This window comes from Seriola lalandi, unplaced genomic scaffold (assembly GCF_002814215.2).
Source record: "Seriola lalandi dorsalis isolate HSWRI2012SDOR001 ecotype SW California unplaced genomic scaffold, Sedor1 jcf7180002054336, whole genome shotgun sequence".
In the NCBI taxonomy this organism is placed as follows: Eukaryota; Metazoa; Chordata; class Actinopteri; order Carangiformes; family Carangidae; genus Seriola; species Seriola lalandi.
In genome coordinates this window covers 781,777-808,247 of record NW_019524889.1, presented here as the reverse complement: position 1 = coordinate 808,247, position 26,471 = coordinate 781,777, and the positions used below count along the sequence as shown (strand labels likewise).

The 26,471-nt window shown below is 41.9% G+C and overlaps 1 protein-coding gene across 1 annotated transcript in view; it reads left to right on the top strand.

Annotated features, from left to right (window-relative positions):
* Positions 1-26,471, top strand: part of triob (trio Rho guanine nucleotide exchange factor b) — a 105,945-nt gene that overhangs the window by 34,272 nt on the left and 45,202 nt on the right. Inside the window, exons 3-15 of the mRNA XM_023407475.2 lie at positions 6,253-6,327; positions 7,540-7,654; positions 9,837-10,029; positions 11,427-11,531; positions 11,727-12,197; positions 13,030-13,152; positions 18,957-19,148; positions 20,460-20,591; positions 20,765-20,995; positions 22,301-22,423; positions 22,792-22,983; positions 24,866-25,035; positions 25,417-25,591. Of these exons, the coding sequence (XP_023263243.1) occupies positions 6,253-6,327; positions 7,540-7,654; positions 9,837-10,029; positions 11,427-11,531; positions 11,727-12,197; positions 13,030-13,152; positions 18,957-19,148; positions 20,460-20,591; positions 20,765-20,995; positions 22,301-22,423; positions 22,792-22,983; positions 24,866-25,035; positions 25,417-25,591 (2,297 nt within the window). The remainder of the gene's footprint in view (positions 1-6,252; positions 6,328-7,539; positions 7,655-9,836; positions 10,030-11,426; positions 11,532-11,726; positions 12,198-13,029; positions 13,153-18,956; positions 19,149-20,459; positions 20,592-20,764; positions 20,996-22,300; positions 22,424-22,791; positions 22,984-24,865; positions 25,036-25,416; positions 25,592-26,471) is intronic.

The window sequence follows — 26,471 nt, the reverse complement described above, 5'->3', positions numbered from 1 at the left end:
CAAAGACACATGCAGAAATGGACACAAGTATCGCACACACACTCTCATACAGTAAGACGAATGCATACACCCTCTATCTCTAGCACAGGACCGACTAAACGAGTCCGCTCCCACACTTCCTCCGTTTCTGCGCTGCTCCCAAAGGCTCCCCACATTCTAAGCCAGTCCAAGTCGGGCCGGACTGAGCCAAACCAGACTGAGCATGTGTGACAAATGCCTCCCAGTTCTCTCTTTTCACACAAACTCATAGTAAGGTTCACAAACTGGGCTCTGACCCAGAGCTGAAGTCTGAAAGAGCCATCTGAAATCCATCACAGTCACGTGTCCTGTAAATCTGTGTCTATAGCAGAAACTAAATTCTAAAAGGGCTTTACTTTTATACAGCTGTGATTACAAATAAATGATGCGAAGGCATTTGGTGCATTTGTACTATGAAATATTGCTGAGTGGTCAAGTGCTTGGTGCACATCACTGGTATAAGATGCATTTCATAGTGACTACTGCTCTGAATCTCTGGATCTCACCACAGTGATCCTCACTGGCAGCTGGAATGTCTGTTATCAGGTTCGTGCTGAAGCGGTTAGGACAACAGCCAGGGGAGTTGTACTGTAGTATTTCTGCAGTATTATGTAGCAGGCCTGCTCTGTTCTGCTGTACTACACATACAGCCTAGCTTGTAATTGCTCTGAGCTTGAGGTTACGAGGTTATGATCCAGAGGATTGGCATCATGCGGCGTGCCAGGCTGCGCAGATGCACCATGTACAGTCTAGCCTGCGGTCTAAAAGACCGGAAACAAAGGGGGTTGGCACTGAGCGCCGAGGCCGCCTGCTCCGACGTGCTGTGGAAAGACGACACAAATGTGCAGTTGTGTTCATTTTGGGGTTATGATGCATGTAAGTGAAATTGGTTGTGTTTATCCCTGCGCATGCTACAATTTTGGTCAAGGGTTTATAAACTTGTTCCATTCTGATCCAAAATTAGCAACTTTCAGTCCCTATTACGATTCATTAAAGCCCTCTAGAAACAAGTCTGCAACCCAGTTTGGATACTAAAAGATGTGGGATGTTTTCAATCTGTGGTGTGAAGAATTGACACAAGGCACGAACACAATCTGTTCTGTAGTAGTGTGTTCGGATCAGCATGTGAGCCTGGAGTTAGGAGGGCAAAGGGAAATGGATTGGCATACTTTCTGTGCCGTGTCCTGTCGTACGGCCTCTGCAATTTAAGGATTTAGGGCACAATCCTTGTGGAGTTACAAAGACAAGAAGAAAGCTTGAGCTGAGTGAATCTGTGTCGCCGCCTCTTGCTCCGTCTCTGTTTGCTTTCTAAATTCGTGCCGAGCAGCAGGAGTCGAGCGGAGTGTACTCGCTGCTCTAGGTGCATGTGAAATGTTTTCACAGTGACTTTGAAATCAAGCTTTGCATAAATATAGACTGGGAAATGATTTCGAAACCAAGCACGAGCACCATTCAGTCGCATGTATAGGCTTAGTCATTCTGGGTCTTGGAGTTGAATGAAAGCTACAATTTTGCGTCTTCACCTCAGTATTCTGTGGTTGTGTGCTGTAGTAAAATGTCACTGCTAAACCAAAAGGGTTGACTGACCTTTAAGCAGAATAAAAAACACACAATTAGACAAGTCGCTGCCATCACTGAGCAGACTACGTTTGCACTAGTATAAACTGGGTTAACTGCAACTCCAATTTGCATGTGATTGGACAAACCCTGACTGTACATCTAAGGTCCATGACTGTGCAGGTGAAGACACATGATGAATGATAGCCCATGGTGGTATTTTGCAGAGTTGTGGGAAAAGAAAACTAGTGTCCATTTGTCTCCAGGTTCTTTTTTGCCTGTTTCCTTCTGACAAGACAAGAGGAGACAAATACATTTAGTTTTTGAATTCTTCCTGCAGCCTTCCACTGTTTTGGACTCTGAATTGTTATTGCATATATATTATATGGAAAAAAAGCTACAATGATGGGGACAAATCATTTGACTGTCTGGGTGCAATGCAAATTACCACTATGACAAGTGTTGAGGTGCACAGCTCAAAGGCAAGAGCATTATCATTTATGATACATGATATGTTGTCAAGCGGGCCCACGCACAAAAATACTCCACATGACGCTATCATTGTCCCTGTGATGGATGTATGCACAGGATGTCTCCATTACTAAATGTGCAGGGAGAGAATAAGTACACATGTGAATATCCATGTACTGTATGTGTCATAAATGACAGTCAGGCATCCACCACTCCTGTATATCTTATATCTAAATGATCCACTACCTGTCATGTGTGCAGGTGATTTTTTTCATCTTGCGCTTTTCACCTTGTACTTCCTGTCATATGTAGATATGCAATGGTAAATGTGTCACAGTGAGCACTGGAAAAAAAAAAAAGACTCCCTAGCTTTTCTTCTCCATTTTCCGCCTTTGAAATCTAGATTTGGAAATAATAATTAGAAAGACAAAAAAAAGCAAAAACTGCAAAAACCTTATTTCTTGGACGAACATTTCGCCTCATTTTCCAGGGCACTGAGTGCAGGCTGCCAGTAAAATGGATTGCTCTCAGTACAAGTGTGTTATGAACAAGCAGTCTGTGATTGAAAAGCTTTATTTCAGGCTCAGCAGACTTGTAAATGAGGGTGTGTAGTGAAGAGAGGAGATTGTCGTGCCTGCCCGTGTGTTCTGGTGCGTTAGTGTGTATAGCGAGAGGCGAGGATGGCATTTCATGAATCACAGTGTGTAGGGTAATATTTTAGCTCTCTGGGATATCGTATGGGTTATTGCTGCATATAAACATGACTCAAATTAGGAGAGGCTCTGAGGTTGTATGTGCTCTTGGAGCATTGTGCCTATTTTACTGTGTTGACATCACCCACAAGCAATGGGCCGTCATACCATGGAAGCAACTTACTCCTTACACCTGCAGCTGTTTATATTTTGTTGCTGTCTTTTTATTTTTTTTATGGCCATAGAAAACTTTATGTGGAATCTTACAGCATTAAAATATGCAACTTGTTTCAAGCTCTGGAGCCAAACTGCAGTTTTTAGCAGGGCTGCAGCAGTATAACGGAGGTCAGTGTTGGCTTTGTGCCAGCCTCAGTATCTTACATAAACCGCCACAGTGAGGAATGTGTCTGGGCACACTTCACAGGAAATACACACACATGTGCTAACAACACACTAAGTGCAAAAGTGGGAGTATTGTTTCTGGTTGCTTGTGCCCTGTACTGTTGATGTTCGCAGCACACACACACACACACACACCTGCCCTTTCTGTGAGTGAGAGACAGACAGAGGAGGGGGTGCGGGGCGGGGTGGGGTGGGGGATTGGGTGAGAAACAGGTGCAGCAGGTTATAAAGAGACAGTCAGCAGCAACAGATCATAAAAACTGCGAGTGTGGATTGCGAGGGCCTGTCTCTCGCCCTTCCACTCTCCTCGCCAGCCGTGGAGAGAGAATGGAACCGTTATTGCTATCCCGGTCCCATCTCGTCTCAGCTGGTTGTGACATTATCTGTGAGTCAGGTTGTGTCCAGTCCGGCCACTTCCCACTGCGAGCTAATGCGCTGTCATCCAAGCCTGACTGCTGCTCCTAACTCCCTCAGACCGTGGACGAAATCGATATTACAGGAGCCATTAAAACCTGTAGGAGTTATTTAGCTGTCTCTTTGTCTTTCTGCAGTCTCCTCTGTCTGTATCATTATCTGTCTTGCCGTACACTGCAGTTCCGTCTGTCCCCATATTCTTCTCTACGCTCTCCTGCTTGAATCATTATCCGCCTGTGCTCCTCTGCTCCTGTCGTTTCTTCCTGCATACTTTGTAAGACTCCGTCCCTTTCCAGCTCAATCTTCCTTTGATCCGTTCATCTTTTCATCTGTCAGTCCATCCATCTATCTGTCTTTCTGTCGGCCTTCAGTTTTGCATTCTGTCACATCTCTTTTTTTCCTTCATATTTTCCGGTTGTAACTGATTTGCAACCTGTAAGACGCTGTGATGGGTTTAATGATACTCATTTTGAAAAATGTCTTCATTTGACTGTTTCCCTCCCTGCTGGTATCGAGCTGTGAGCCGAAGAATATTACAGTTCTGAAAGCAGATATTTCACCTCTGACTAATCAGCTGTTCCTGCTGCAGATTATGGCTTCTGTACAAAATGAACTTAGAGTCATGATTGACTTTTATTTTAGGGCATTCAGTTTGTGTAAGGGTGTGTATTTGCGTGAGAGTGTATGATTCAGTACTCATTAGTCTAGCCTCATTCTGATTAGCTCATTTCCATTCATAGTCACTGTGATTAAATGTTTAAATTCTAACTGTCAAAGCAGCACAGTGTTTGTGTGAAGTTCTTACTTCTTTCCTCTTCAGTGTTTGTCTCCCTTTTCATCTCCTAAGTTCTGTTTACCAAAACACTGCTTAAAAATATTTTTCATATTTTACTGTTTTTATCCTCCTGATTGTTTTCTCATCCCATTTTCTCATTTTTTTTCAATGTTTTCATCAGTAGGAATAACAAATACTGTATCTAAGTAAGCTGACTTAAAGGAGTTCATAACATACTTCAATTCAAATTACTCAATAGGCCTCTTCTCTTCTCTTCTCTTCTCTTCTCTTCTCTTCTCTTCTCTTTTCTTTTCTTCTCTTCTCTGATTGATGATTTTATTCAAACATTTCACTTCTTGAGGTACAACATAGTGCAGTGTGCCTGAGGGTAATGTATGCAGTTGATGCTTATTAAGTGACCTAAGAACCATTTTGATTATATGCAAGTCAGTTCAGTTCAATGAAGTCAGATTTGACTCTGGTGGTTTGACTATTTGATATATAAGACAATGAAAAGCCACCAAATCTACATAACAATTGTCATTAGCATGCATCTTCTATCACATGCTCCCTTGCGTCGCTCATGTGCTTCTGTCTGTGTGTGTGTGTGTGTGTGTGTGTGTGTGTGTGTGTGTGTGTGTGTGTGTGTGTGTGTGTGTGTAAAAATGTGAGAGAGATGACTCACAGCAAGATGACGTTTATCTGATGACATCATCAGCTAACTGCATCTGCAGAGAAGCGCTCTCCCCCACCTCCTCACTTGTATTCAAGTATTCAGTGGTCAGGGCAGTCAATATCACAGCTGATCTTTTTTTTTTTACTAACTGCTGCATTATAGTGTTCCCGCTATACATTATTGTGCTTTCCTGCTTTCCAGTGCTTTTGTTTTTCGCATTTTCATTTGCCACATTTTTATAATTGCTTGTTTCTTTTTTTATTTAGCGATCATAATGTTGTGCATTGTGGCAGTGATGGAGAATCTGTGATATTACTGAAATGAGAATGAACTGTACTTGAATAAAAGCCCTTTATCAGAAACATGGTATGATATTTGACAGTATGTCACATCCCTACATTATTCTGTTCAGTCGACTGTCAAAGTCAGTTGTCTTCATGACTGACTGCTCTGACACACCAAAGAGATAGAAGTCAGTTGGTGTGCGTTTGCCTGTGTGTGTTGAATTGCACCATCTTGCTTCCTGGTATTAACCAGTGTGCCATCTGTTGAGGAGGCGAGGCAAAAGAGTTGTCATTAGAAGAACATACCGTAACAGGACCATGGTGGAAAATCCTAAGTATACCAGGCTTTTATACCACGCCAGGCTAAACATGTAGAGCTGCAAAACTTTTCTGACTAATTGTGCAGACAGTCTAATTGCTTTGGAACTAATGACAATAGCATTGCTTGTCTTGTCATACTTTCATACTTTCATTCATGTTTTTCAGTTGCTCTGCTCTACAGTTTGGTCCATTGATATCAACACACCAAGTGAACTCATTATGAAATATAAAGTTGTGTTTTTTGTGAAATGCAGCTGAACAGGTTCTGTCAACGGTGTATATCCAGGCTTATAGTACAGTGATGTTGCCTTTTATAGGCTCCAGTCTGTCAAAGAAAGTGGATTGAGTTTTTAAAAAAAATATGTTTAATAAGCTTGATTGAGGTCATGTGGATTAAAACATGCAGTATGCCTGGTCAGCTAAAATTGGAGGCATTATCAGCAAACATTCAACTCCACTCAGCACATACTAAGTATATCACATCCTGCGGGCCAAATAGGTGTGAAAGTAAAAAGAAAAAAAGATTAATACTGGTGTAACTGCCGCTGCTCTGCTGACCAGTTCGCTGTTTCTGTGTGTCTGATTTTGGTTGTGAACTTGCTGCCTTTCTGACTTCTCTGTGCTTTTCTCTGTGTCTTTTAGGGTTTCATCGCAATGAGGATATGAAGGCCATTGATGTGCTTCCCATCCTCAAGGAGAAGGTGGCCTTTCTCTCAGGTCAGTTATAGTGGATTTCACTGATAAGATATCAGCACTGTAGCCCACTCATTAAAACTTGCTCCTCAACCAGTCCTTCCAAATTTGACTGTATCTGTTTTTGAACCAGAATTCAAACTCCTTCTTTTATCTATTTGAAGGAGAAATTGTATCTTTATTGTTGTAGAGACCTTGCAAGGCAGTAGGTTTTGTGTCAGTCGTGCATTGCTGTGCTTGTGTGCTGATGCGAGAGAAATTCAACAGAAGAGACAACTGTGTGAATTAAGATGAAGTCATATCAAGATCATTCTGACAGTTCAGTGTCACACAGTGCAACATGCCCAGTTAAGTGTCAGTGAATCAGTACAACACCTATTTTATTTTGCAGCATAAATAACATCTTTAATTGTTTATTTAAGTACCTGAAGTCATGCACAGTCGCACAGTTACAAGTCGTTGTTGCGCTTGTGCTTGAAAGACATGGTACACAGTACACATATTGTATGTCCCCTAAATGTCACAACAGAGCAGCATGGCTATCATTTTGTTGAATACTCCAATTTCCTTCACCGTAATTGCTACTTGTTAGGTTATTTATGTGTCCCCGCTTATTTCTCTGAACTGTTTCTGACTCGTCATGGTTCTGACCCGACCTTTACCTCATTACTGTTAACTGCACAGGCATTGCCATAATTGTAAGTGAGTCTGAGAGAGTGTTTTTCTCTGTTCATTAACAGTCGGTGTAGTTTATTGCTGCAGTTTGACTGAAAGGCTATTACTAGCCTTGTCATCGTGAGACTAATTTGACCCCTGACCCTTCAATTTGACTCAGAATAGCCATGACTAACTGCAGACATATTCACAGATGGTACCCATACAAATTAGCTGCTGTCATCTCAGAACACTGTGGCAGTCACTTTACATCCTGCGGGGTGGTATTCTGTAGGATTTCTTACTTAAACTGTGTAGCATCAGACTGTGTAGCTGAAGGTAAATGACTGTATTTTAAAATTAAAATGAGTCTGTTTATTTATTCTGCTTGGTATAATGGCTGAAGGTTCTGTGTGGAGCACTCATATGTCCTGGGCATCTGTATCTCTGGCTGCTCAAGCCTTTCACAACATGAATGAGGGAAAAAAAAAACCCAGACCTGGCTACAGTGGATAAGCATTGTCTACATGGGAAGTAGCTGTTATGTAATTACGCTTTTTGTCATCTTATTTCTGCCCAAAGGTGGCAGAGACAGACGTGGAGGTCCTGTTCTCACCTTTCCAGCACGGAGCAACCACGACAGAATACGACCCGAAGATCTGCGCAGGCTCATAGCCTACCTGGCTACTATTCCCAGGTATGAAATGTAGACACACACACACACACACACACACACACACACACACACACACACACACAGAGGGTTTCTGTGGGCATGCACACACACACACACACAGACTGTTCTGGATCCTGTTCTGGATCCTGGGTTAATTTGAAACAGACTCCTCATCTTGGCCTCTCATGCAGACACACTCACACACATCTCATCACCTTCTTTGTGTCAGACTTTCCCACCTTGCTTGAATTTAAAATGCTGAGGCATAACCTGAGGCTACAAAGAGCTGGGATGGTTTTATTTTGGATTCTCTGTGAAGATTCAACCCCCCGTTTCCTATTTTTTCTCCCCTTTCATTTCCTCTTCACTCTCTAGAAAATGCTAAAAAGCTAACAGTCTTTTACTATATGTAGGTTACCATTCATCCCTGTTTAGTAACATCTCTCTCTCTCTCTGCTATTGATAATGTCTGGTTAGAGTGGGTCAGTTGTGATCAAACAAAGCTGCATGGAGACACTAGTCACACTAGTTTTTTCTTCTTCGGTCTGTTGTCTTTTCTTCCCTGTTTCACAGTTCGCTGTGTTATTGTTTGGGCCAGCATCTAAAAACTGCTCCAGGAAGTACGCACTGTGTCTAGCCACAGGATATTCTTTCAGTGTTGTACTCTGTAGTTCTGTGCAGAGAAGCACCTTTCCTTCGCATTTAACACTTAGCTCCAGGCTGTTCTGTTTGGAGTCAGTTGTGATTGGCTCGGAGGGAAGTTTGCACTCTTGTGTCCTGCTGCTTCTGATCTCTCCGTTGCTGCACTTTTCTAGTGCTTTGCAGTCTAAAGTCTTTTTCACAGTAGAGTTTGGAGAGCTGTGTTGAGGCGAGACGTGCTCCAGGTCACTGCAAAGAATTGGGTCCAGGTTTCTTCAGGGCTCCTTGTGGGGGGTGCTGGGATATCGGAGGCAAAATCTAACATATTCTGAGTCTGAGTATATTGACTTTTTTTATATCACAACTTTTTTTTTATCTCCCTTCATAGATCATAGATTGATATTCTGTCCAAGAACAACAAAAGAAGAACAAACTACTTTATGAACTACATTCTATTAGGTTACATTAGTTGGAGTTTTTGGAAATTAAACTAAATAGAATGTTTAAAAACACATTAATAACATTAATAAAATGTTAACAATTTATTCTTTATTTAAAGACATACTATATTGAATATATTAAAGATGTTATTTGTAGTGCTTTTTTCTGAAAACATAAGGTGAAAGAGAAGGACCTCGCTGTGAATCCAGACATACCGGTCGTAGCTTGTGCACAAAGACTCTCAGGCTCAACTCTTAAGGAACTGTGTGAAGAGGTTAGACTAGAGAGAGTAAGAGATCTGACAGAGGTGATCAACCATCCAGTTTGAGGCTGAGAAGGAATCAAGTGTCACTAACTCAGAAGGAGGTCAGCCTCTTCTCATCAGCTTGATTGCTCTTTCTCCTGTCCAAATACTTCTCTGTCTTTCCCCCTTTTTCTGTTGCATCTGTCTCTCTCCCTCCCTCCCTCCCTTTCTCTCTCTCGCTTTCTCTCTCTCTCGCCCCCTCTCCTCTCCTCTTCCCCCTCCCCAGTCTGTTTTTCTCTACCCATTTGGCGGCCGATCTGTTTTCAGAGAGTGAGGTCAGAGTGAGTTAGAGCAGGAGGGCCTGCGTCTGTTTCTGTGTCCTAGCGAGACACATTGAGATTAAAGCCTTTAACACTGAGAAACAACCTTTTATGGACTTATACAGCAGCACGACTCCTGGTAAGCAGCAGTGGAAATTTCAACGCTTGAATGTTTTAATTTTTTTTCCTCCCCAGATACTCTGGAGATTTGAACAGGATTTTTGATTTAAATCTTTCATTTTGGCATCTTCACACTTAGAAGAGATAATTTTTTACAATGAGTCTTTTTTCCGTAATGCGGTTTTATTGTCTCTATTTCTGTTGCATGGGCAGCACTGATGATGCAATGCAAGAGATTGACGTTGTTTTTTTTATCTCATGCAGTCACAAATCAGTCACATCTGATTGATTTCGTCCTTTCCCTGTTATCGTTTTTTATTCTAAGCTGCCCTAATGGTTTCATGTTAGCATTATGAAATCATATTAAAGTAATATACCCCCTCCTGCGTTAATTTGCTCTTTATCCTGGAATCTGACCTCTTTATTTGTGTTTCTACAGTGAGGAGGTGGCCAGACATGGGTTCACAGTTATTGTGGACATGCGCGGTTCTAAGTGGGACAGCATCAAGCCTCTGCTGAAGATCCTTCAGGAGTCTTTCCCTTCTTGTATCCACGTCGCTCTCATCATCAAGCCAGACAACTTCTGGCAGAAACAGAGGACCAACTTTGGCAGCTCCAAGTTTGAATTTGAGGTAGGTGACACTTTTTAACATAACTAGCCTGGTTTTTGTTGTTGTGGATGTTGTACATGAACCATCAGTATTAGTATTAGTCTCTTTTGAATTTATAGGCTTAAGATTATTTTATTGTTTTCCACTAAAGATGAAAATACTGGCAGTGCTGATTACAGTATATTTCAATATAGTTTAAGATGAACAATTTGTTGTAGCTGTTAGGGTTGTAGTTAGTTTAGCATAGCCACCCATCTTAATTTATCAGGTCTAATTGGACTGCTGCTCGGTGACAGTGGCACTATTCTGTCCCGTGTGGGCATGTGGTGCTGGTATATTTAGTACTGACCCAGTTACTATGGAAACAGGATATATAGGACATGGCGAAGCATTTCATCCCAACTGTAGTGACTTGGGTTTGGACAAGCCACTTTTTTTTGTTTGTTTCTTTTGTTTGCTGTTTTTATTATGCCACATAAGTGCTGTACTGTATGTGAGTGAGACATGATTATTCCCACAAGGTCGTTGGTTTGAGTCTGTTGAGCATCTATACAGGAGAGAAGTCAGACAGACTCCAGCCCCAAAATCTGACCGTTTATTTGTTATTCTCTTTGTTTATTTCTAGCAAACCTCAGCAGTTTCTGTTTTTATTTCCTAAGGGCTTATATCTGTGTATTTCCACCTTATTAATGATAACACGAACGCCGCTTATATTGTCTGGAACGTCCGTTTTGGTAACGCCACCTATCTAAACAGTTGATATGTGGATCCTCTGACTCTGCACATTCCTCATGTAATCCAGGTTTAATGGTGTGAAATATTTAGACATGTTAAAGTGATGGTTCAGGTTATTTGACGTGAAGCTGTGTGAGGTAGTTATACATAGTCCGTGTATTACCTGCGGTAGATTCAGATCGGTGCCCTAACAGTTTAGAGAAGCAGCCGGAAGAACTGGCACAGAAGCTGAGCGTTGTGCTGCTGTTGATGGGGCCAGCTGCAAAAACATGTTTTAGCTACAATAGATAGCCACCACAATTTTCACTTTATTTTGAATATTTTCACTGCTTTATGTTGTTGTCAAACAGCCCTTTCCTTTGGAACTACATTTTCTTAACCATTGCACTACAGTATTACTATGTACAAGCACAACTACGGTGCGCACTGTATTACGCTGCAGATCAGCTGTTTGAGTCATACAGAGCTAAGTGTTGATTGATTAGTTTTGAATATGATGCTGATGATGACGTAAATTGTGGTGGTCTCTCTCTCTCTCTCTCTCTCTCTCTCTCTCTCTCTCTCTCTCTCTGTCTTCCTTACCCTTCCTTTGTCCATTCCTGAAACCCCCCTTTTTTCGCCTCTTCTGCCTCATTATTGTCTCTTCCTGCTCCATTTGTCCCTCACACACTTACCTACACCAGACGGTGATGGTCTCCTTAGAGGGTTTAACCAAGATTGTGGACCCATCCCAGCTGACAGCTGACTTCGAGGGCAGCTTAGAGTACAACCATGATGACTGGATCGAGGTTTGTTCTCTCTTCCTTTTGGTCTTTAGAAGACACACAGAAAACGCCAGTCTTTGACTGGAGGCCTCTGTTTGTCCAATTGAGAAAAAAGCAGAAGAGGGCTTAACATTGAGTCTTGTCTTTTTCTAATACTTAATTAAACTCAATAGTATTTCCACTTTGGAAAATGCAGGTTACTTTTAACTTTCATTTCAGGTGCGGCTCTCATTTGAAACCTTTGCCAGCGATGCAACGCGGGCTCTGGCACGCCTCGAGGAGCTCCAGGAAACTTTGTCCCAGCGTGATCTCCCGCGGGACCTGGAGGGGGCTCGGAGGCTTATGGAAGAACATGCTGCGCTGAAGAAAAGGGCCACTAAGGCATCAGTAGAGGAGCTCGACACACAGGGACGAAGGCTGCTCCAAAGGCTACAGTCACAAACTGCAGGAGGTGGGAGTAGTGGTGAAAGCGGGTATGGTAACCGGGCTGGAGGAGCTAGCGGAGATTCCAACGACCATCATCATGGGTTTCACGCACATGCAGACGCACACAACCTGGTGGCTAAAGTGACGGGTTTGTTGGATAAGCTGCATGGGACACGCCAGAACCTGCAGCAGCTGTGGCACATGAGAAAGCTGAAGCTGGACCAGTGTTTCCAGCTGCGACTGTTTGAACAGGATGCTGAGAAGGTCAGGGTGCTGTTCTATTCTATCCTATTCTATCCTATTCTATCCTATTCTATTTCAACATGATAATAATTACATCTATAAGATTAAGTTAATTGGTTTACTGCCTCTTCACCTTTTTGCCCTGTGGTGCTTCTGTTAATATGTGCCAGTGCTACATTTTACTTCTTCATACATACAGGTATTTCAGGTCTCACAGGAGCTAATCTGATGCGTGAGCATGCATGCATGTCAGTCTTAGCTGGGTATTTGAAAACATTACATTAATCCAAACATTTAAGTCCTTAGATCAACTTTCATCCCCATGTAGGCCAGAATAACAAAGCTGTGTATGTATATCGTAGTAAAAGCTTAACAGATGAGGTAAAACTATTGTTGACACGTCCACACGTAGTTAAAAACTACTTGCGGATTTATACTTTTAAAAGTTTTTTTGGTAGTGTAAGAGTAAGTGTATGTTTCTGTGTGTACTCAGGCCCTATTTTGTATCTTGCTCAAATATTGTTTGAGCTGTGTGTTAGAGTAAATGAATGTGTGAGTGTGTGCCTGTATGTCGTCAGTGTTTCAGGAGAGAGTGATGTTGCGTGTCTGGGGCTGAGAAATGCAGCTATATGAACTGTGCAGAGCTGGAGGCAAATGCAGAGGCCTGCTATGGAACATGCCAGAGCTGTAATTAAACACACCTTTTCCACGCAGCAAACATGTAGAGAGAGGGAACACAGACAGAACACGCTGCCACATTAATAAAGGGTCAAGCACAGTGGACACTAGTCTGTAGACGTCTGTGCAGTGAGGAGTGATGAACGGCATTCTATCCCCCCTCTCCCATGTGCAGATGTTCGACTGGATCATGCACAACAAGGGCCTTTTCCTCACCAGTTACACAGAGATCGGAGGGAACCACCAGCACGCTGTCGAGCTGCAGACCCAGCACAACCACTTTGCGATGAACTGCATGGTAAGACGCTGCCTTTGTCTCCGTCCTGCGCACACACAAGCGCAGAAGCACACTCGCACACGGGCGATGCGTTCACAAACTATCATCATTACTGTCATTCATAGCAATAGACTAAAGCCTCCCACCGCTGTATAACCACCCCACACACAAACACACACACACACACACACACACACAAACATGCGTCTCTTCCTTTTCACAGCCTTTGTCCCAAACCATCTTCTCCCTTGGGCTGTGACTTACTGCAGACTGATATTTTCTCTCCTGCCACTGTCTCGCTCATATTATTCAGCTGTTTTCCACTCTGCCCCACTCTGCCCCACTCTGTCATGTCTTGTCACAATGCTGTTCCCATAATTGACCCATATTGCCTCCGTGCCCCTCCCGTAGCTGTTTGCTGCCCTCTGCCGCTCTGCTCCACGCCCCTCCCTGCCCTCTCGTACCTTACTATAGTGTGTGGGGCTCTGCTGCTGACTAATAAGATAAACTGAGGGCATTATACTGTATCAACCCTGCAGTCATACTGTGTTCTGCTCTGCCAGCTCTTATCAAAACCTTTAACCTAATGGTTTTGCTGAATACAAAGATACTGATCCTTCCTTCTTCTTTGTCCTCCACCTGCCACCAACTGTTCTCTGCCCTAACTCTCTCATATTGTCATACTATTGCAATGCCTAGTTGACAACACCATCCTGTCATCAGTCATCTGTAGTACCCTTTTACCTTTTTATGATGCCTTTTTGGCAGATATAATTATGCAATTACCATCCATCTGAAATTAACAAGGATATACAAAGATGTAATTGGTTTTGAAACTATCTAAACTTAAAAAAAAAAAGAAAACTAAAAACTAATTAAACATGTTCAGACCATTACCTCTGATTGGAGCAAAAAAAATCAACCCAACACTAACAGGCAAAGATATTAAACCATATATTTTTTTGCTCTCACTGTTGCTATTGTTAGTTTGACAAAAGTGTAGCCAGGGGAGAGCAGGGTCCATGGCCTACATCCTCCCACTCACCGTCTCACTGTTGTTAGGAAGCATTCGCAGTGAGCAGTGTCAACATGAGGGCCCATGGGCAGCTTCAGTGACCGCCCAAAGCCAGTTGTGTCAACAACTGCGGGTTGCGATGAACCAATAACCCCTGAGACAACAGTAGTAGAGAGGACAGATGGAACTGCAGTATAAAGTCACACAAATATTCACAACACACACACACGCACAAAGTTTGATACACTCAGAGTGACCAACACCCCCTCCACCCATTCTTCCACAGGAAGCAGCGTTTCCCCTTCCTCTCGCCTGCTTGGCTGGATGGAAATACACAGTGTCAGGGGTGTGTGCGTGTGTGTGTGTATGTGTGTGTGTGTGTGTGTGTGTGTGTGTGTGTGTGTGTGTGTGTGTGTTCATGCTCATGTAGAGATACTGCCTGTGTCCTCTTGTTTCTGTGTGTGTTTCCAAAACACGTGAAAATTTATGGGAGAGTAAAAACAAGGTGAAACAACACAATTACATGTTTGCCAGCTTCCACTGAATCAACACTGGCATCGCCGGTCTCAAAAAATGTGTCGCTGCATCAACACTGTTTTCTCAGTTTTTCTATCAGGCATTATCAGCTTGAATCAAGGTCTAAATGCTAATGGTGACTGCAGTTATGAAGCGATATGTCATGAATGTCTCAGCAGATATGTTACTGCACTTTACAAATAGAGTTTGAGAATGAAGGAGTTTCTTTTTTGTTTTCTTTTCTTTTTCTTCATTTTGTTAACAGTGAAAGATCCATTTTACACATACTAAGACATTTTGTGGGGACAGCTCATGAACAGCCATATCCTAGGACTTAAAGTAGTAATACTGTAGATTCTTTAAATATTTTGACAATGAGAACACAAACGTGATTCACAATCAATCACCAGGAAATATTTTTTTCCATTCACTTCTTCGAAGGTTGCAGCTTTTGCTTTTAAACCACAGGGAATTCTCTATTCTCATGTCAAGTGTAAAGGGACATTATTTTATACTATACCTTAAATTACAATTGACTTTTACTAATTGTACTGATAAATCCAAATTCTTTAAACAAAATAAAACATATTAAAATGTGGCCAACTACCAATTTCTTCCACTGCTAATCTTTCCTAAATCACAACATCCAGTTATAAATTCTCCAAATCCATTTTATTATTCTGGCACAGCGAGAAAAAAACCACAGCCAATACAGTGTGTAGCTCTCCACTACAAGCTCCACTACAAGCTCAAAAGTAGATTTTCTTGGCTTTGCAAAACCAGAAGAAATTCTTACTCTCTCTTGGACTTCTTTAACCTGCCCTGTATGGAGTCAGACATATATGTACTGTGTACAGCAGATGATTTGTTAAAAAGCAGGAATGAATTGCACAAAATAACCCTAAAAAACATACTCTAAGAAGTAGAAGAGAATTACTTGTGCAGGTCAAGGAGAGTGGGATGCTGCAAGCCTCTTATTCTAAGACCTTGTTATCCAAATGGAACAAATTCCCTTTCATTTGCTGCTGCGAAGGCAAAATAAAGTTGCTGATTAAGATTGTGCCAGTTTATACCCGTAAGTTTTTCATAGATACACTTGTGTGCACACGTAGACATGTACACACAGGCACAATAATCAGCAAATCTCATCCTCACCTCAAGCACTTTATAATTCACTGTGAACAGGTCATTCCCAGCGAAACAATCTGGCAAAACAATCTGCCTGCTGGACACTTAGCAATTTAAATTTGAATATGTACGTTACCCAACTGTGGTAGTGGTTTGATTGTGTTCTGTCATGGCTGCAGTCACTGGTATTTGTTGTTATAATGATTTATACAACATTACAGTCTATATACTATTACATATATAAAGCCTAGAAAAGCAGTCATGAAACATTTAGGATCTTTGTGGGGATAGGAATAGATGACAAAAATGCTAAACACACAAAAAAATAAAAAAAATACAATATATGTGCACAATGCAGGTTATACAAGCTGCACAAGTGATCATTTTAGTGCCCCAAACGGTTGAGCAGAAGAAAAATGGCAGACAGCCCTGAGGGCACAGAGGTGATTTGCCTTCAGTTTGTAGACAAGATATTTTCATAGAGATGCAGAACAGTCCCAGTGAACTCTGGAGAGCTGGCTGTAGTGGAATTGATCTGTGAGATAACAAGTACACCAGTGAACAGTGACAGTTATTCAAAGCTGGGGTTGTCATTGTTCAGGTGGCTTGTCGTTTTTTTTAAGCGGGACAATTGTGGAGAGGGATTTTACCAGGAGACTGATCTGGCAAAACATTGTGTCAAACTTTTAGGTTAAAACTTACAGCCGACACAAAGTCAAATCGGTGTTTCGCTTCATGTTAGGGCACATGTGCAGTTAGGGTTTTCCTTTTCTAGCAGGTGTCCCCTCATTGCTCATTTGCTTGTTTTCTCAGTACTGAAACCTCCGAGCTCAGTTTAGAAACATAACCCTTCCTGCCTCAAAGGACACTGATGCAGGAGGTGGTGGAAACTACAGAGAGCTATTTATTTATACTCTATTTCGCTTTCAAAATAAAGTGACAGAATTTTTGGAGAAAGAAGTAGTTTGAAGGTCAAAAAATATGAATCAAAACAAATGAATTAGCCATTTGTTCCCATAGAGCAGGTTTACTAACAGTCAGCTAACTCCCACTGGTTTCTGAATGTGTAGCGCCGGGTCTGAAGTTATGGACATTAACTTTCTTTGCATTGCTAGAATTTTTGAAGACATACATTTTCCACTGGACACTCAGGGGTCAAAGTAGCTATAGTACACTGGGTAGGAAACAAAGAGGGGCCTCTGTCACATCCTGTGTCTCTATGGCCATTTGCAACACAGGAAGCCTGTTAAGTTTTGCTGTTGTGGACAATTGTTCATCTTCTTCTGTTATTCACAAAGCAAGACTGATAGATTTCTGGGTCAACAGGGTTCTCTGTCTTTCTTGCCTCATGTCCTCATCAGGTTTAAATCAGGAATAGCGCCCACCCCACCCTCTCACCCTCCCACCCCCCTCTCCCTCATCCATCAGGTTTGGATTAAGGCTTTACCACTCTGTGCCTTCAAGTAGTCCAGTCTCATTCCCCTCATAATTGTGCAGATGGCTGGAAGGCCTTCAGGCTTATTGCTTGTGACTCCGTAACTCTTGTTCTCCCTTTTTCCCAGAGTCCCCTCTTCCCCTGTTTGTGTATATTTATGTGCTTATGGATGGGGTGTGTGTTCTCCTGGAGGTCTTTCAGTGCATGTGTTCTTTCTAAAAATCACCAAAGTTTCCTGTAGTATAATACCACATAAGACCTATAGAAGCTTAAAGATATTTCTTCCGGTGATGTTTGATTTGCGTCTTTGTAAAATTTCTAATAGGATTATAGTACTTTTACTGTGCACCGCTGTTCTTTTATGTATCACAACTTACCTACTGCTGTGTATTGGAGAGCAGCTGGACTCCCTTGATTTCTCATGTGAGCCATACTTCTAAGCACACCACTGTCTCTATTATCCTCCAGCCAACATCAGACTTAATCTTGTACTTTTGATGTCCCAGTGTCAAGATTTTCCTGGATTTTGGACAGAGGGGAATGTCTCTGCTTAGTTTACACACAAATGAAGTCCTACAAGCAAAAGTAAAGCTATTCAAGACCATTTCTAAACCCAAATTTCACAAAAATGCACCATTAGAAATAATCTCAAAGCCTTACAGCTTAAACAAAACAAAGCGCCACTCCAGTGTCTGCAGCTTTGATGAGTGCTCACAATTTGTGTTGGTAGAATCATCGCTCTTCCCAGGACCCTGACTCTGTTTGAGGGCTGTAGCTGGTGCTTGGTTCATCTTTCCTTCCCGTTGTGATTGAAACAAGCGAACTAAGAGCCATAATAGGCTCCAGGAGCAGTAATTGAATAGAATAATAACACAGTTGTTAATTAGCGTTTGCTGATCCGTGCCTATCTACACAAAACAGCTTGGAGCCCATATATTAAAAAAGACTGAAAGATTAAGAGGCAAATGGGTTTCTTTTCATTATTCACATGGGGGTTATGCCTCCCAAGTGAATGACTTTTTCATGTCCACAAGGGTGTGTGTGTGTGTGTGTGTGTGTGTGTGTGTGTGTGTGTGTGTGTGTGTGTGTGTGTGTGTGTGTGGGAGAAGGGAGGGGTAGCTTATGACAAGGGTGCATGTATTGACTTTTTACTCTGCACATGGATGTAATTGTGGCCAATATGTTTCACAAACATACCTTAATTGCTTTGGAAAAATACAGCCAATCTTGGTTGTTAGAAGACATAGTTGTAGCTTCATGCATCATGGCAACTAAAATAAAACCATAACGCACAAATACCTTACCTGGCATCCTGTTTACATGAGTGAGTAGTGCCTCAGCTCAGCTGTCTTTAGATTTAAACCACTCAACTTTGACTCTAACACCTTTGTTTGCACACATTAGTATCCACTTTGTCTTTCTACATACAAGAACATTTCTCTAATATTTTTTGGGGGATTTTTGTGCCTTTAATGGACAGGACAGTAGAGAGACAGGAAATGGGGAGGCAGAGAGAGGGGGAATGACACGCAGGAAAGGGCCATCCGAAACGGGAGTCGAACCGGGGGCCAGCTGCAGCGAGGACTGTAGCCTCTATATATACAAGAACATTTCAAGGATAAAGAAACAAATTCAGAATTATATTAAGAATTTGACTGAATTAAAACCAATTTCTTATGGTATGTATTTTAATATTTGACGTCTTGTTTCTCTGTCTCTCCTTTAACACAGAATGTGTATGTGAACATCAATCGGATCATGTCAGTAGGGAACCGGCTCCTGGAGTCAGGCCACTATGCCTCACAGCAGATCCAGCAGATCTCAGGCCAGCTGGAGCAGGAGTGGAAGGCCTTCGCTGCGGCACTGGATGAACGCAGCACCCTGCTGGAGATGTCTGCCAGCTTCCACCAGAAAGCAGACCAGGTACAGACACGCAACACTGACAGACACACAGAAATTGAAGCACAGCTCTGATGATGTCACCACACTTCAGTAAATGCGTATTTTTGGTTCAATTATATAGGCTAAAACACAAGTATTTATCCTGCATATATGCAAACATTTACGGCTGAACTAAACACACTGTTGGCAACTCCGCTGCTTCAAAGTACCTGCATATACAGCATTTATAAAGTTCTGCATTCTCACATACATACAGTACGTACTGTGTAAATCAGAAGTGGGATGGAGCTTACTATTAGATCTGTTACAGACAAGATTTTCTGTCATACATACATACAAACCTTATTATATTTTTATACACTTTAAAAGACATGATAGAACAACAGATTTAAAGAGAAAGAGAAATAAGAAGAACATTTTTTTGGCTCCAGTACAATTATATCCAATACAAGCACTGGGGTTGCTTTATCCCTAATAGACTTTCTAAATGATCAATACTGCATTCTATTGTTTTGCTTATGGCTGCAGTAACAGCACATTAGTCAGTTGTTGACATCTATTGCTTGCTCAGTGGCTGCAACAGTCTTTAATGTAGACATCCATGTAAGCAATTGAGATTCCTTTGCTGTCAATATGTAGCTGGACAAAAGCAGTGTTACAGACATGACATTGTATGTTTGCGTTTTATATCTGTGGCAAAATGGACTCTGCTTTTGATTGACTGAGTTGCTATGATAGAAAGCATTTAGAGCAAAGAGCCAATCTCCAGAGACACACACACATTTTCCCCCTCTCCCCTTCCTTATACAGAATAGTCATAATAATGATTATTTTATTCAAGCTTTCTGTAAAACTGTCTTTACTGCTGTCTCTAGAGGCTTGATAAGAAATTCATTTTCTAATGTATATTTTTATATTGTCACCATGATATCAGTTTCAGTATCAACCAAACCTTTTTTCAAAGGTAACTACTGCTTTAATACAAAAGTCCCATCATGCATACACAATGAATACTGCATTGTAAATAACAAGCGGTATGCAGTAGTATTCATTATGCTGTATACGCCTTACACCTTACCTCAATAACAGTTTTGACAGAGACAGCTCAGGGTTAACAGCAGACAGCTAAAGTCTGAGAACAGGTAAATTAGACACTTAGACGCAGCATTCAAATCATTAAAAGTGCATTAGGATAGAAAACAATGGTAGCAAGTATGTGATACAGCATTTGAGTATAATATAATCCTGTATGCATTTATGTATATAACTTAATAAACTGTATATATGTGGGTCTGTGTTTTGCAGTATTTATATTGTGTGTTCTGTCCCCAGTACATGAGTAAAGTGGAGCCGTGGTGTAAGGCCTGTGGTGAAGGAGAGCTGCCCTCTGAACTCCAGGATCTGGAAGACACAATCCACCATCACCAGGGATTATATGAGCACATTACCACCGCATACTCCGAGGCCAGTATACACATCCATGCACACACACACTCACTCACTCACACACATACAAGGGATCGTGCAAAACACACAGGTACATGCAAATACTGACACCAAATTTGCAGAGTACAAAATAAGACTGATAATTATATATTATATAATATTCAAGTCAAACTACATGTCACCCTTTACAGGTAAGCCAGGATGGCAAGTCTCTACTCGACAAGTTGCAGCGACCTTTGACCCCAGGAAGTGCTGATTCACTGATGGCATCAGCCAACTACTCCAAGGCTGTACACCACGTCCTGGACATCATCCACGAAGTACTGCATCACCAGAGGCAGCTGGAAAACATCTGGCAGCATCGCAAAGTTCGCTTGCACCAGCGCCTACAGCTGTGTGTCTTTCAGCAGGACGTGCAGCAAGTAAGCAACGCATACAGACACACAAAAAGCAACTGAAGAAAGTGCTAAGTAACACAAAGCACTACCATTGCTCAGATCTAACCTACCAAACATTTTTACAGGTATTAATCTTCCTTTTGAGCTTTAAATTTAATTTCAGTTTGATGATCTTTAATCTGTAAAACTTGATTTAAGGCTGGTATTGCTGTAAATTGTTTTTGCTAGCAACAAAGATGGCTAATAAAAAGGATAGGAAACTGTTCTATTATACAAACAGTACGCAAGTGTTGCTGCCTCACTATATTTCAATGGTTATGAAGATTCTATAAATCTTTGTTGTTTTGCAGGGGGATATTCTGTAAGCATCCACACTGGTTAGTGATATTAAGGATATAATATAATCAGTTCAGCTCCTTCAAAGCCTTTTTTCACTTCCTCCTGAGTCGTCAGAGTGAGTCTATATCTTTCTGTATGAGTGTCTGGATGGCAGAGCCCTTAGATCAAAACTACTGAGTTGGTGTATAGTGTCATCTCTGCGTTTCTACCCTTTGGGCATGAACTCCTGTCTGCCTCTTTGCCCCCTCCCTCCTCCCTCTCTCTCTCTCTCTCTCTCTCTCTCTCTCTCTCTCACACTCTCTCTCTTTCTACCTTGCTGTGTCTCTGCAGTTCTGTCTTTCCCCTCTTTCATCCGCTCTTTCATCACCCCTTTTTCTCTTGGTAGTGGTTTCCATGGTGATGCAATTTACTGTCACGTTAAGTGTCGAGGGCATTGTGCACATGTTCATGTGTGTTTGTCCCATGGAAATATTCTCTGGGAGACCTTGAAAACATCATGAAAATCCCCTTCATTACCCTGCATAGAAACAGATGGAATATGGCCATCTGTTTAATAGATAATAAGGTAATTATGCACAAAGATTTATAGCTAATCTCATCCACAGAGGAAATGTTTACACTTTAGACTGCTCTGGATTTCCTATCTAGTAAAACTGAATTGTCCACACTTGTGTAATTTATACAGATGGAGTGCAGATGAAGAGAAGGAGCAAAAAAAAAAGGGGGGATGAGCAGAGGGGACGAGTGAGCAAGACAGAGGGATGAGGGAGAGAGATGACATCTATAGACTACTCTAACTCTAATGTGATCTGAATATAGCCTTTCTAGTCAATTGCACCCCCTACTGCTTGAAAATCTGAACTGCATTCTTAATGTGTTGTTACCCTGTGCCGCTGTGCATATTTAAATATGTACATACTGTGTTTGTGTGTGTGTGTGTGTGTGTGTGTGTGTGTGTGTGTGTGTGTGTGTGTGTGTGTGTGTTCCAAGGTGCTGGACTGGATAGAAAACCATGGCGAGGCCTTCCTCAGTAAACACACTGGTGTTGGGAAATCTTTGCACAGAGCCCGGGCTCTGCAGAAGAGACATGAAGACTTTGAAGAGGTTGCACAGGTGAGTTTGAAAAGTAATGCATTAGAAAGTGAAAGCAAAAATCTACATCCGGTCACATTCTTTTTTCCTCTAAACATCAAATCAGTAACAAAACAAAATGCAAGTCTGACTGTTGCGATCCATTGTATATACATAACATCAGATAAAATGTTACATAAAGTCATATTTTAGAGGACAGGGATGAAATGACCTACATCTGACACATATATACAAAACTAACAAGACAGTACATGTCCCAGGTTTGAACCCAGAATCCTCTTACTGTGTGGCGACAGTGCTAACCACTGCACCACCATGTTGTGCGAGATGCACGAGATACTGTACTCTCATTTTTTATTTTTTTAATATACTTAATGTTAACGTTTCAGAACACCTACACAAATGCTGACAAGTTGCTAGAGGCAGCAGAGCAGCTGGCCCAGACCGGAGAGTGTGACCCAGAGGAAATCTACCAGGCTGCCCACCAGCTCGAAGATCGCATCCAGGACTTTGTGCGACGAGTTGAACAGCGTAAAGTCCTGCTGGACATGTCTGTTGCCTTCCACACACACGTCAAAGAGGTGTGTATCTCCCTCTCCTCTCCTCTCCTCTCTTTTGCTACAACTCAATGCTACTAAATCTCTAAGAAGTCAGGAGCCAAGAAAGTAGAGGAATATTGATTTATTGATCACACTCCTACTTGTCATTGTAGGTAGGAACCACAGTAAGAACCTTTCATTCCTTGTTCACCATCAACAACTGAGTCATTGTGGACTGAGTCTGTGAACGGTGTCTAAAAATTACAATGGCAATGTGAGGGACATTTTAGTTCCACATATCTGTACACAAGTCCAAGGACCTGACTGATTAAACTAATGATATTTCTGTAGCACCACTTGTAGATAAAATGCCGTCACATTTTCAGGAATGATCACAGTTAATTTTTTGCATTTGTCATCTTAATTTTGTCGCATTGGCTAACTATGTTGAATTGTTATTGCAGTTTATGTAAAAAAAAATTAAAAAAATAAATAATAATGTTGCGTATAGATCACACACACTTCATGAGCTGTGATCAAAATTTAAAGTGCTTCACACATCTACACCAAGTATTTGCTTTTTACGTCATTGCCTTCAGTTCTTCTATGTGTGTGTTTCTATGTGTGTGTGTATGGGTGTGTTTGTGTGTGTGAACGTGCATCATTCCTCAAAATGCTCCTGCACATGTTTTTTGCTTGAGTCATTATGTTCTCCATGTGCTTTCCTTTCCTTCTATAGTGCACATGTGTTTACACAAATTAAAGGCAATCTCGCTCAAAGTGCCTCCTCCTTCCCTGTGATAATGATGATCATGCCTTTAATTTTCTTTAATATTATTTACCTCATTTCTTAAAAAGTGAATAAAGAAAACTCAAACTACGCAGCACAGAGAAGAAAGCAAACCAACGATATACCTAAACCTGCTGATCACTTCCCCAATCCCTTAGTTCCTCCCGCAGTGTCATTTTAATGTGAAAGTCATTCACTGTACATGTTTGTCAGACTGAACCTCTCCACACTGACAGAGCACTGTGCTCTACATGTGTTAACACTACATCCTGTTTACATAGACTCAGAGACAGTCAGAGCCATGGTGTTATTAATGAAGATAGTCTTTAATGTCCATATGGACTAATCTCCTTCACCCCATCTGTCAGCTCACACTGGTGCAGGTCACCGTGTGTTCTGTGTGTATGTGAGCCTTTGTGTGTGTGTGTGTGTGTGTGTGTGTGTGTGTGTGTGTGTGTGTGTGTGTGTGTGTGTGTGTGTGTATGCCATGTCCTCCTATGTGTGTATGTGTGTGTGCAAGTGAATGTTTCCAGCCTCCCTGCCCATCACCTCTTCTAGTTCAGTAGAAGCCTTTGGATGCCGTCCAGCAGGTTGAAAGGCATCAAACAGTTTACAGTGGAGACGGAGCATGAACTACACTGGAGGAGAGGGGATTGATCTGCACTGATTTTTATGAAGCAGACAGATGAAGTTACTTCAGATAAAAGGCACTTAATCTTTAGTCTAGCCTGCTAAATTAAACTGCTACTAGTCTTTAATAAAAAAAGCATTTTGCATTTCAATAACTACTCATTCAGTCAGGTGATTCCACTCACGCCAGGTAATATGTAACTTCCTGTGTGTTACTAAGTGGATGATGGTAACAATACACCACAGCAGACCTGTTTGCGAGCAGGCAGTGTGGGTGTTAGACAGACCGTACGTGCCAGGGTCTCCCTCCTGCAGCCTGGATGGTGTGCCAGGGCTTTAGTACACTGAGCCAATTCACCCAGATGGCTAATCTGTTACAAAGATGACCATTCACAAAACACCAGCTTTGAGCAGAACTGGTTGGATTTGATTTCTGTTTGTGTTTAGCTGACACCCCCCCCCCCAAACTTTAACTGGCTCGCCTGTTCTGTCATTCACTGTTAGCTGTGGACGTGGTTGGAGGAGCTGCAGAAGGAGCTGCTGGATGATGTGTATGCAGAGTCAGTGGAAGCGGTGCAGGACCTGATCAAGCGTTTTGGCCAGCAGCAGCAGACCACCCTGCAGGCTACCGTCAATGTCATCAAGGAGGGAGAGGACCTTATACAGCAGCTCAGGTTAGCACTGTTATCACATGTTATACTTAAGTCAGAATATTGTAATATGAAATACACATTAGGGTAAGCCACACTACAAACACATAGAGGAGTTAAGAGTTCTTTAAAGCCCCTGGCCTTAGTGATTTGACATTGTTTCTGCAGTCATCGGACCATCATGTGATAGTGAAACAGGAAAAGAAATACTAAAAGTAAGGCAAAAGATAGAAGGGAGTTTCTTTTATAGGAAAAGTAAGCTGAGCGGAGGAGCAGGGATTTTATTCAAAAGAAAAAAAAGATTGTTTTTCTTTAACTTCCACGGGGATGTCTTCACAAGAACTGGGAGCCACATCTTTGACCACATATAAACTGTGCCTACCCTGTATTTGACTCTCTCCACAGAGACTCGGCCATCTCGAGCAACAAGACTCCCCACAACAGCTCCATGGCCCACATCGAGAGCGTGCTGCAGCAGCTGGACGAGGCCCAGGGCCAGATGGAGGAGCTGTTCCAGGAAAGGAAGATCAAACTGGAGCTCTTCCTCCAGCTCCGCATCTTTGAGAGGGACGCCATCGACGTGAGTAGGCTGGGAGATGGGGGCTTGCTGTGTGATGAGTATTTATTTTTGTTATATCCTGCAATGATCAGGTGAAAAGTGAGGGTGGGAAAGATAGAAAAAGAGTGTAAAAAAAAAAAAAAAGACAGCTGAGGGGAAAATAGTTGGGAATAGAGCTTCACGAATGGGCACCAGGTGGACCAGAATTTTTTCTGTCTGTTTTTTTCGTTTCTTGAATGCAAAAGGATCAATTACATGTGGCAAGAGACATACTAAACCAAAATGACTGTGACTCTGGGCCGATGGACTGTTGCATTGTAAAAGAGAGACAGAGTCCTGTCGCGAGGATTCCTGCTGATTCAAAGCTTGGTTGAATTCACAGCGATACTTTCGCATGTGCTACATCCAGCATTTAGTTCCACTTGATGCATCTCATCCACTGACTCATTCCAATTTTGCCCCCCCCCCCACCTCTCCAGCCAGCAATTGGCTGCATTGGATCTACTAATTCCTTAACGTCCCACTGTGAGAGTGAATGCTTCTCTCTGCTGGTGCTCAGATATGATGACTGCTCCTTTAGAATATATATATATATTTTTTTTACGTTTCTTGTGATGTTTATCACGGCCATCAATCATATTTGTTGAGCCATACTAGTTTGACTGATGAATAACATTCTGTCACTTTAGAGGCAAAAGCCAAGAGCAGAGATGCAGGCTAATATTCATGATGATATAATGTAAGTATAAAAGAAAGCTTGTGTAAAGTAATTGCAGCAGACACGGTGAGCCTGAGGAGCTTGAATGAAAGTGTGTGTAGGGTAGTGGTTTTAAATAATAATCACATTACTCCCTCTGCTCTGCAGGAAGTCGAGTACGTGTCAGTTACGTTAATAATATGG